This window comes from Dermatophagoides pteronyssinus, unplaced genomic scaffold (genome assembly GCF_027571235.1).
Source record: "Dermatophagoides pteronyssinus isolate colony J.1.1.1.1 unplaced genomic scaffold, Derpt_VIB-CSIC_2022.12 sq0015, whole genome shotgun sequence".
In the NCBI taxonomy this organism is placed as follows: domain Eukaryota; kingdom Metazoa; phylum Arthropoda; class Arachnida; order Sarcoptiformes; family Pyroglyphidae; genus Dermatophagoides; species Dermatophagoides pteronyssinus.
The window spans coordinates 750990-763032 of record NW_027461539.1 but is presented as its reverse complement, the minus strand read 5'-3'; the positions used below and the strand labels follow the sequence as shown (position 1 = coordinate 763032).

General features: G+C 27.3%; 3 protein-coding genes across 3 annotated transcripts; 2 read left to right on the top strand and 1 right to left on the bottom strand.

Annotated features, from left to right (window-relative positions):
• Nucleotides 1-206: 206 nt before the first annotated feature.
• LOC113791660 (transmembrane protein 179) lies at nucleotides 207-1276 on the bottom strand. The gene is made up of 5 exons (XM_027341459.2): nucleotides 993-1276; nucleotides 803-931; nucleotides 645-732; nucleotides 429-577; nucleotides 207-348 (listed from the first exon to the last, which is right to left on the bottom strand). Exons 1-5 carry the CDS (start codon nucleotides 1274-1276, stop codon nucleotides 333-335), a joined length of 666 nt encoding a protein of 221 aa, XP_027197260.2. The 3' UTR covers nucleotides 207-332.
• A 209-nt stretch (nucleotides 1277-1485) lies between these two features.
• LOC113791658 (putative U3 small nucleolar RNA-associated protein 11) lies at nucleotides 1486-2174 on the top strand. The gene has a single exon (XM_027341454.2). It carries the CDS (start codon nucleotides 1501-1503, stop codon nucleotides 2077-2079), a length of 579 nt encoding a protein of 192 aa, XP_027197255.2. The 5' UTR covers nucleotides 1486-1500; the 3' UTR covers nucleotides 2080-2174.
• A 996-nt stretch (nucleotides 2175-3170) lies between these two features.
• LOC113791571 (uncharacterized) lies at nucleotides 3171-9108 on the top strand. Its single transcript, XM_027341364.2, has 2 exons — nucleotides 3171-4667; nucleotides 7725-9108. The coding sequence occupies exons 1-2, from the start codon at nucleotides 3393-3395 to the stop codon at nucleotides 7890-7892; spliced, it is 1443 nt and encodes a 480-aa protein (XP_027197165.2). The 5' UTR covers nucleotides 3171-3392; the 3' UTR covers nucleotides 7893-9108.
• Nucleotides 9109-12043: the final 2935 nt, after the last annotated feature.

The window sequence follows — 12043 nt, the reverse complement described above, 5'->3', positions numbered from 1 at the left end:
ATTATTACGATGAAAATATTTTAGATATAATCCATACATCAGTGATCAGTGTTTGTAGATTATAAAATAATAATTTATAATTTTCAATTATAAATTTTAAAATCAGGTTTTTTTTTCATATATGAATCAAGTAAACATCAAGTCCGAACAAGAATTACGTCCCACTCAAAAATGTCGATATAATAATTTCAAAAACAAAAAAAAAATTTTAAGCCATCATCGAAAATAATTTAATCTTTATAATAATAATAATTATAAATAATATATAAAATGATTAATATGAATTATTGAAAGTAGAAGAAAAAAACAATGAAAATCGATAGAATCACATCTTATCGTTCGTTCAAACTATAGTTATAACAAAAAAAAAATGAAAAGAAAAATCTATAAGCAAGCAAATCTATAATTTTGTTTGTTTGTTTGTTTACCTAGAATATCCTTCATTGCGATGATTATGTCGACGACGTTCGCTTGACATTCCGGCTATCAGATTAAGTCGTTCATGATATAAGAATACTTTTCGCATTGATAACATTAATTGAAGACATACACAAACCAATAGTGCCCAAGTACCAAACTGAATTGTTTTGAAACGGAAAGGTTTATAAGTAATTTTTTTTTAATAAATGAAAAAAAATACAAACCTGTACGATACCCAATTGATAAGAAAAATTTTTAGCCACAATTGTACTGTTTACACCGATTTCCATCACAGAAGATGCTATATTACAACTATAAAAATTCAAAGTTTTTAGTATTTTAAAAATATTTTTTTTTTTTTGTAAAAAATTATATAACTTACGAACTAAATCGTTGTGTAACACAATGACACCAAATATAGAATCCAATCGTAGTGATAATACTATCGATTAAAACGAATAATGCCACAACACAATCGAAAAAGAAGCATAAAAATGCATGAAAAAATGTGCTAGAATATTCGGTATTTGATTAGAAACAAACTTTTTAAAAGAATAAATTTAGAATATTACCATTCTTCATTTTTATACAATAAACGAAGTTTCATAAAAATCTGAACAAAAGAACAGATAAATGTAAACGACCCGATAAGAATTGAAATTATGCATGGAGATTTATTTGCCCAATCTGGTTCAAAATGACCATCATCTTCAATGTAATGACCACATGAAAACAAAGCACAATGGCCACGAAAATCATTCAAATGTGCACCAAGCGGTATAATTACATAAAGTGAAACAAAAATACATATCAAATGATTAGCACATTGAATTATTAAAAATATTTTGTCATTCATTTTTCTTGAGATTTAAATGGAAAAATTATTCGATGAAAAAAGTGAAAAATGAAAGAGTTCGGGAAAAGTTTGACAAATAAACAACGACAACAACAGAAAAAATTCATAACGTGGTATATGAGCAGAGCAACCAGAATCACGTTGAACACGTTTTGTTTTTCTTAAATCATCGAATTCTTGGTTTCAAAAATTTGTATTTCATCAAAAAATATCATCTGATAACAATGGGATCATTTGTAAAAGCTCAAAAATCTCGTCAACGTTTACATCGTGAACGTGTCAATGTATTGGATAAAGGATTTTTAGAACGAAAAAAAGACTATCAAACACGTGCAGCCGAATATAATCGTCGAAAGAATATTTTTACTAAACTTCGTAAAAAAGTTTTGGATAAAAATCCGGATGAATTCTTTTTTCGTATGAAATCATCGAATTTAATCGATGGTATACATTATGATCATCGTAAAGATGAAGAATTATCTACCGAAGAGTTACAACTGATGCATACACAAGATCTAAATTATGTTAATTATAAACGTTCAATCGATTTGAAAAAAATACCAAAACTTCAAAGTGAATTACATTTATTGGATTCGAATAAACGAAAACAAAAAAATAAACACATCATTTTTGTTGATAATGATAATGAGAAAAAAAATTTTAACATTGCTAAACATATGAAATTGGATAATCAATCATTGAATAAAGATTCACATTTCAAACCGAATCAATCGATAAATAATGATGATTTGAAAGCATCAAATCAAGCTAAAGATATTAAAATATCGGAGATTGAAAAATAAAATCAATCGTGAAACATTGTTACATAATGTATCCGAAAAAATGATGATCAAAAAACAACTTTTAAATAAAAAAGAATCGGCTGAAAAAATTAAAACCAATAAAAAAAATACCATTTATCAATGGAAAATGGAAAGAAAAAAATGAAAATTATAATTTTATTAGTTTTTTGTAAAATTCTTTTGTTAAAAAAAATGATTCATTTGAAAATAATAAAATAAAATTTTTTATTGATCAAATTCAATTTTCCAAAATCAAATTTTCTTTTTTTTTTTGTTCGCCATGAAATTCCATAGGGGATGATGGATAGATAGTTGGCCAAAAAAAACAAGGCGTCACAGGAATCCCATATATATTATTTTTTCATAGAATTGTTGCTGTTCAGAATTTGTTTTTGTTTGCAATCACTTTATTTTTTGGTTGAATGGATTTTAGTCATTTACATTATCATTATTGGGATTGCATACAACAATGGAAATAAACAATAATTTTTTTAATGATACAATTAATTTTGTTTTCTTTTTTTTGAAAACGTTCACGGCAATCAAACACTGCAAAGAGTTCATAGAACCTTGAATTTTTCTTTTAAAATTAAAGAATCGTTACATGAAATGCGTTTGTTTGTTTTTTTTAATTCCAAACTTTATCTCAGATAATTACCCAATTAATGATGATGATTTCTGATAATCCAATGAATTTCAAATCGCGATCTTTAATGAGCATGTGAAAAAGCAAAATAAAAAAAACAAATTATGTTGATTGATCCATGATACAAGAGAATTACACACTCTTTCTCTCTCATTGAATATCGAATTTTGATTCGGTGCACAATCGATTATTATTCTTATTATTTACAATATAGAAATCGGTTCCGGTTGCGTAAAATAACAATAATTTTGTTTGTTTTGTTTTGTTTTGAATTCATGAGAGCAAGTTTATCATTTAATGAAGTTTAGGTTGATGATACAAAAAAAAAGCTAACGGTTTTTTTCTTTGTCCAAGAATATTGTTCTATATAATTTATAGAATCTGTAGAATCTCTCTCTGTGTGTGTAGAATCAAAAGATTTGTCCAGAATAAAGTGCGCCAACATTTTATTTCAATGTAGACAGTTTGTTGATTGCTTTGAACAAGTTAACAACGAAAAAAAAAGAAGTGTTTTTTTTTGAAGATACCGAAATACCATAAACTTTTAGTGCAATAACATTTTGCCTGTTATTTAAAAATTGTGTTTTTGTGCGTAACATTTTTATTGATAAAATAAAAAAAAATTTGAATTTGAAATTCCAATTGAAACAAACAAACAAACAAAACAATGATAATGTCAACAATGATTATTAGATTATTTTTGGTAGCTAGTTTGGCTATGACAATAGTCAAATCATCAACATCGATAAATTCTTTGCCATCAACAGCAACAACAACAACAACAACATCGACAAGGAATTCGAATCCAGAATCCAACGATTTATTGGCTGAATATTTATTAAATAATCTTTTAAGGCAAAATACACCACCACCATCATCATCATTATCATCACCATTGTTAACATTATCAAATAAAAATCGAAATCAATATCAGAAATTATCTACCGGCCTTTCAAGATTACCATTATCGGGTTTATTATTATCACAACAACAACAGCAACAACAACAACAAAATTTCATTGATAAACAACAAGATTTAGATCAAGAAGAAGATACAAATAGATTGTTATCAGATTTTTATACATCATTATTAGATGGTAATATAAATGATAATAATAATGGCCATCAAGATATTAGCTGGTTTGATGGACCTGTATTACCAAAAGTGACTGCATTGGCCAATGATTATGGTGATGATACTTATCTTGGTGATGTTGATAATGATCAAGCTATAGGTTATGATCCGGAAAATTTGATTCAACCTTCATTGATACCATATCCATATATGAATTATCGACAACAACAACAACAACAACAACCGATTGATAATTTCGATGATACAACAACAACAACAACAATATTCGATAATCCAACATTAATGAATATATTATTGGCAAACTATTTAACAACACATCAACAACAAAATGATTTTGAAAATCAAGATTCAAATCGAATACCAATTTTAAGACAAACAAATGATGATGATGATAATGTTGATGAATATGATGAAAAACCAATCGAAAATCTTTATAATTATGATAATGATAAATTAACAATGAAAAATTTAGAATTATATAAACGAAGACAAAAAGTAATTAAACATGAGAATGATAATAATAATAAGATTGAAACAACAACAACAAAACCATTATCATCATCATCATTATCAACAACAATGAAAACAACAACTGGAACAGGTGGAATGATGATGAAAGAAGAAAGAGAGGGTAAAAAATTTTCACAACACACGATACCAAAATCAAATTTAAAACATTCAAAAATGATGATGATAATGAATGGCCAAAAAGAATATCCAATGTTACGGCCATCATCTGAAAATAATAAAAATAATAATGAAAATAATAATGATCAACCAACAGAATCGACAGGTAATAATAATAATGAATGGCCATCCGAATTGGAAGAAAATACATTGGCAGAGGTAAGTTTTTTTTTCTCAAAAAAAAAAATGTTTCATTCAAATGACAATCATTATAGTAAAAAAAAATCAAAAATGAATTTTGATTTCATTCATAATTTTTTTTTATTATATTCAAAAATTGCTACTGTTAACACCATGTACATAGACAATCCAATAAACAACAATAACGTTTGACGTCATGTTTGTGTAAAACTTTGTTTTGTCTTCTTCTTCTCTATCTATCTATCTATCTCCATCAATTTTTTTCTATAGTTTTCTCTATAGGTCAGAATATTGAATGAGATATATATTCTATTCTATAATCTATGAACGTGATTTAAACCGAATAAGAGAAAAAAAAAGCTTGTCAAACAAACACATTGAGATGTAGCTGACGTCATGAATTTTTTTTCCATCCATCCAAACAACCAACCAAACAATTGATGGCTATATAGCCCCGGTTGTTGTTGTTGTTTTGTTTTCTTGAAAATAATTGAATTAAGCCAACAACAACAGAAAGAAAACATTATTTGGTCATCATAATCATTATGCTTGCATTATCATTAAACCAAGTAATAACGGAAATCGAAAAGTTTAGTTTAGTTAAGTTTTTTTAAAAATCACTTTTGAGATTATAATAGATACCTTCATCACCACCATCAATATAAAAACTTATAACTTAAATATTGATTGGCAAGCAAAGAAAAAAAAAATAAATAAAAAAGTTGTTGTTGTTGTTGAAAGTATAATACTTTTTCCGATTCAATTTGATAAATGTTGTTGTTCTTGTTTAGTTTTATTTATAGATGAAAATTCATAACATTCAAATCGAATAAAAAAATCGAATAAAATCTATTTCGAGCATTTTAATAGTCATCGGACACATACAAAAAAGATCACTACGTCAATACAGAATTTTTTATTCAGTTTTAAAATATATAGATAGAGATAAACGTAGATAAAGGAAAAATTCCATTAAATGAATATGAATGTGATCCGCATGTGCATCATATCAATGGCTATCAAACAACAAAAACAACAAAAAAACTACTAAAAAACTACTAAATGATTTTAGCTTAATAGATAATAAATTATACACACACATATAGTGATGAATAGTATCCTCGAATAAAAGAAAAAATTTTCATTTTTATGAATGAATGTATGAAAAAAACATTTAAAACATAAACACTAATGACAAACGGAACCTTTTACTACTAAACTAATGCAAGTTTGGAAATTTTGGAAATTTTCATTTTTGAAATGGCGATGATGATTTTGATGTGTGTGTGAAAAATCCTTTTACATTCAATTTCGATTAATTCAATTTCCAATTCAAGCAAAAAATAAAAATAAAAAATATCTGAATTCTGTCAAGAAAATATTAATGGGGAAAAAAACTATTCAAAATTCGTGTTGCAAAAACAAAAACAATAAAAATGAAATGAAATGAAACAACTATAATCATCATCATAATGATAATAATTTTATTATTAATAGCAAAATGGACTGAATCTATTCCATTCCGAATTGTATTGTTTCAAATCATTGTTTCTATTTATAGAATCGGTTTTTTTTTGTTTGTAATTTGAAAAAAAAGAGTAAATACAAGAATAGAATCGTATAGAAAGGATGAGCCAGAAAAAAAACGAACCGAACCCAAACCGAAACAATAAATCCATTAGATCCATTAGTTTACATGCGTATTTCTCTTTTCGTAAATCATCATTATCCTATGGATGAATGGATGGAAGGGGAAATATACAAAATAACAACTATTGCCGAAATTTGAAAGAATTTTGCCATTTTGATTTCAAGATAATTAATACATTTTTTTTCGTTTGTTTGTTTCTACGACGATGAAAAAAATGTGTAAAAAATCAATTATAATCTAATTAATTAGTTTTTTTTCCTATTCATTTTCTGTTTCTGTTTCTGTTTGATATTTACAAATTGATAAAATCAAAGAATTTTTACATATATGAATGGATTCAATAATTGAATGACGGAAAAAAAATTTCCTGTAGACATCCCCTTTATTTCAATTTTTTTTTGTTAACACATCCACCACCGGAGGGTTCATATAATGCCAACAACAACAACAACAACAACAGTCAAAAACAATGATCCACAATGTCAATGTCAGCAACATTCTAACATTGACATTAACACAATTTTTTTTTAATACAAGAATATTTTCTATAACTGAAATAACATACAAAGAGAGAGTGAGATTGATAGTCATTGAAATAACAAGGTTATAAAATTCTAGGTTTTTTCTTCTCTTTTTTTTGCCATCATCATCATCCATATATCAAATAGAAAACAGAAAATAGGATCTACCCACGCAAAAAAACAAAATATATTCTTGCAAATTCAGTAATGGCAATGGTTGTTCGTTAGTCTTCTTCATCATCATCATCATAGAAGACCATCATAGAATTAATGCTTTTTCATTCCAGCCAGTTTGTGTGTGTGTGTTGGTGTTTTGATGGAGCGCAACAACAACAACAACAACATAGCAAAAGAAGAAAGAAGAAAATTAGAATTCAAACCCGAATCATAATGAAAAAAACGAAAAAATATTATTATATAACACATACAACAAACCCCAAAAAGTATATACGCGATTATTGTATTAGGTAAATATAGGGAAAAAAAGAAAGAAACGAAAAGGAATAAAAAAAAAGTCTATCATTATTATTATTAATACTGGACGCCCACGCACGGTAAGCTTTACCCGACGAACAAAAAATGATGCAGGATGCCCTTATTGCTGAGTCTGTGTCTTTTATACTATAAAACAAATTTGATATACGTGTATTATTCAGCAGAAAAAGTTTTTTTTTATTTGACAACATTTAAAACACAAGAAAAAAATTCACTACATAAAAAATGAAAATATATAGATAAAGATAGATAGATAGAATCTAAATATCAAAGATGAAGATGTTGATCATCATTGAATGGTTGAATGGCTGACATTGAAATTTCTATAAATTTTTTTTATTTGGCTAACTTTGTTTCTATATTTTGTTTTTTTTTGTTTCATTTCTTATATAAAAAAATCCAATATAGGAAGATTCATTGAAACAATTACCAAAACAACAACAACAACAACGAATGGTTCGTGATACATTAACATCTCAATTAGATTCACTTAAAATGGAAACAAAACGAAATATACAATCGAATAATGATATAATGATGTCGGCCAATATTAATAAACGTACAAATCATGAATAAAAAAAAAACCTGACGGAAAGTTTATTTAACCTGACATGATAAACAATAAACAAATAAAAACAGCAACTAATCAGATTTTTTTGTCAAACAAAATAATCCATCAATCAGAACTGTATAAAAAAACAAAATGAATATCAAACACCACCAACCACAACAACAAGCAAACACATATTTGTCACCATACACTTTTCAATCATTTCCAATCATAATCATCATCATCATTCCTATCTGTTGTTCTGAACCAATCACCACCAATGATAAACTGTTGAATTAACAAAAAAAAAGAAGTCAACGTTTTTGTTTTTGTTATCCTATATTTTTGTCAAAATACACACCATACACACACACACACACCTTCCTTATTATCATCGGTTCTTCTGTGATGGATTAAGATTTCATTTCATTTCCAAACAATCCAAATTCCCCTTTGATAAACAAATGGAATACAACATAACAAACAAACAATCAAATGACAGTAAATTTTGGTTGAGAAGAAAAATTCTAAATTGAAAATTCCAATGTAATTGAGTCTGTAATGACAATCAGACAACAACCAAACAACAAAACCAGAAACCAGAATCATTTAGGCAAACATAATGATGATTTGACGAGATATAAATGATGTGTGTGTGTGTGTGTGTGAAATTCTTACAAGATATGTTTCCTCTCTCTCTCTCTCTCTCTCACATAAACTCAAATGCCATTTCTACATGTTGAACAACAACAATCCAAAAAAATCAATCCTATACAACATTCCGTTAAGTATATTACGAAAAAAAATAATAACTACATCCTGTACCATTATCATTAAAAAAAATTTCACAACTAAAGAATCCTGTTAACATCCTTTTACAACAACAGCAAAAAAAACCGAGTGAAAAAACCGATAATTTTCCGGAAATATTTCCCACCGAAAAGAAAACTGGTCAAACATCATTGAAACATCATTATAATCATCAAACATCATCATTATGAATAACCTTTGTCATTTGAAGCAAATGAAAAAGAAGAATATCACTGTCATTCTGTTTTTTGTTTTGTTTTGTTTTGTTCATTCTGTTTTGTTTGTTTTACTTACTTACTTACTTTCTCTTTATATTTCCTTTCTTATTGAATGAAAAACATTGAATGAATGAATGCGAAAAAATCAATTAATTAATTTTATTTCATACAGCAAAAAATAAAATAAAAAATAAAAATTTTAATTTATATGAAAGTTTCGAAAAAATCTTCTTCAGAAAGTTTTTCATTGAAAAGTTTTACGGAAAAAATGTGATTTTTTTCGGATGAAAATCGTATTGGATTTTTCTTCTTCGTAAAAACAATGAAATTTTATTGATTGAATTTGTTGTGAACATTTTATATGGAAAAAATAAAATCTAAAAATAATCTTTTGTAGCGATTGCGGTGTGCGACCATTTTATTTCGCATTATTTGATAGATGATTTTTTTTTTGGTGTAAAGAAAACGATTCAAAGGTCAAAATTGACTAATATTCGTACTGGATTGGTACTTATAGCCAAAAAAAAAAAAAGGTTGGGTAAATTAATCAGGTAAATTAAAAACAAATATGAAAACAAAGCATTGTCAAGAAGAGAAATAAGACAATTTCCTTAGCTTAAATTCAAACAAAGTATGCAAACAAACAAACAAACACGCCAAAAACAATTAAATATCGCGTGCTCCACGGAAAATAATCAAAAAGAAGAAAATTATGATAAATTTACCTGACCCAAACATTTGAAACAGAAACAAAGTAATAAAGAAAGAAAGAAAAAGAAAGAATTATCATTCATTGTTGAATTTAGAGAGAGAGAAAGGGAAAGAGAAATTTGATTTAAAAAACTTTATTATTATTTACGTTTCCTATCTATCTATAGATAAATAATATTGTATCAAAACTGCTTTCAAATAAGATAAACTAACCCGAAAAAACCCGAAAAAAACAAATCATATGATAAAAGCAGCAGATGCAATGAAAAAAAAGCAATCAAAGAAATACACACACTCTCTTGAACAACAACAGCAACAGAAAATCTACAAAATAGAACGAAATGAAATGAAAGATCAAAGAAAAAAGAACCGAAACAAAAAAAATGTAGGACAACCAGGATTCCGAATAAATTCGGTGTTATATGGGTCTATACAGACACACACAAACACATACACTATTTGTTCAAACAATCTCTAAATTTTCTCGAATAATAATAAAAATGGAAACACAAAAATGAAATAGTCTGGCGTCGTGGCCTCAAAATGGTTGTTGGCCTCTCTTTCTCTCTTCATCTACCAGAATTCTTACCAAAAAACTGTTCCAGAATGATTTTTTTTCGGCATATGATGATGACGGTGTCCTACAAACCAAAAAAAAACTTTCATATCTAAAAAGAGATTTTTTTTCCGTTTGGCTCAATTGTTTCATTTCATTCCAAAAAAATTTTCACTGGTTCAGATTCGACTCATCATGATTATGATGATAATAAATGTATGACTCATACACATCTTGAATAAATTCTAGGGGAGAGAGAGAATGAGAAAAATGGCTAGTCAGTGTTGAATAATTAGGACATCAGGACCCAGAATAAGAAAAACATCAAACCAAACCAAATAAACTTTGAGAACCATAAATTGGCCTTATGAATTTGTCATATTCAAGTCAAGTGTGTGTGTGCGTGTGAAAGAGGGAAAGATTGTTGGAAGAAAAACAAAAACGAATTGAATTGAAACAAACACAAACAAACAAACAAACACACAAACAAACAAACATAGAGTCCAGATAGAAAAAAAGGAAAAAAAATCCAAAATGAAAATGGTAAATAATGAAAAAAAAAATGATTCAAAGATTTGAAAACTGATACAAGAAAAAACAAAATTGGTTTTTTTCCTTGTAGCATGAACTTGAACTGTGATATTTTTTTTCAAAAAAAAGAAAAGATTTTTCATTTTGAACAAAAAAAAAAACAAATTTCATTATTTTTTTTCAACATTGACATTGGCTACCGTTATTCCACTAACGCCCACCATCAAAAAAAACATTGATCATCTTTGCACACAACAAAAAGCCAATAGCCATTTTTTTCTGGTTAACTTTTTTGCTTTCTTTCTTATTATTATTTGGTCTTGTAACGCCAACACCAACACACACAGTCAAAACTTTCTCATGAATCACAAATAAAAGCTTATATAACACCCACGCACCATCAACCAACCAACCATCCAAGCAAACAAACAAGGAAAGATTCATTAATGATGATGATGATGGTGGAACATACATTGAATAATAAACTTGAACTTGGCAATGAACAACATCCACATTATATCAAACATGGTTAAAATTTTCTTCTTTTTTTTTTTGTTCAGGTTCTGGTTCTGGTTCTGTTTTCTCTCTCTCTCTGTTTCATCCCTATATCATCATCATCGTTGTATCCAATTAATAATGCTAAAAAACATTTGCCAAGAAAGCAAAAGCAAGCAAAAAAAAAATTCAATAACAAAAACAGGCAAACTGTCATAGCTGGTTGCAAAAAAAAAGTGTGTGGGCGTTATGTAAAAGTAAAAGTAATGTTATGCCATAAACATACAAACAAAACAAAAATGGAAAAAAAACAACCAAATGGATTTTATCTAATAATATTTAAATCATATATTACGACGGTTGTACATAAATATTCATTTTTTTCTTGTTTTTTTGTTTTGTTGTTATTTATCAAACTGTATTTATTATATCATTCATCTGGATCATTTCGGATTGGATGGATGGATGGAAAATTTTTCGAATGGTCACATGAAAACAAAGAAATACAGCGATGCTGAAATGATGAAACAAAAAGAAAAGATTTGTTAAAATCCTAAAGGAATCGTCAGAATAAAAAAAACGTCATTCATTTTTTTTCGTTTTCAATTCAGTCATAAATTTGATTATAAAACAAATTTACTGTTGTTGTTTTTTTACACGGGAAAAAGCTGATTATTTCCCAAAATGATTTGACTTTCGAGTTTTATTATTATTATTGATGTTTACAATTGTTTTCTGTCAATGAATAACACAACAGCAACAAGGTTAAAATTATAATCCACACATCCGAAGGGAAAAAAAATTAATCTCAAGTTTTATTGACGTAGTGTGTGTGTAGTTAGTTGGAAAAACAACA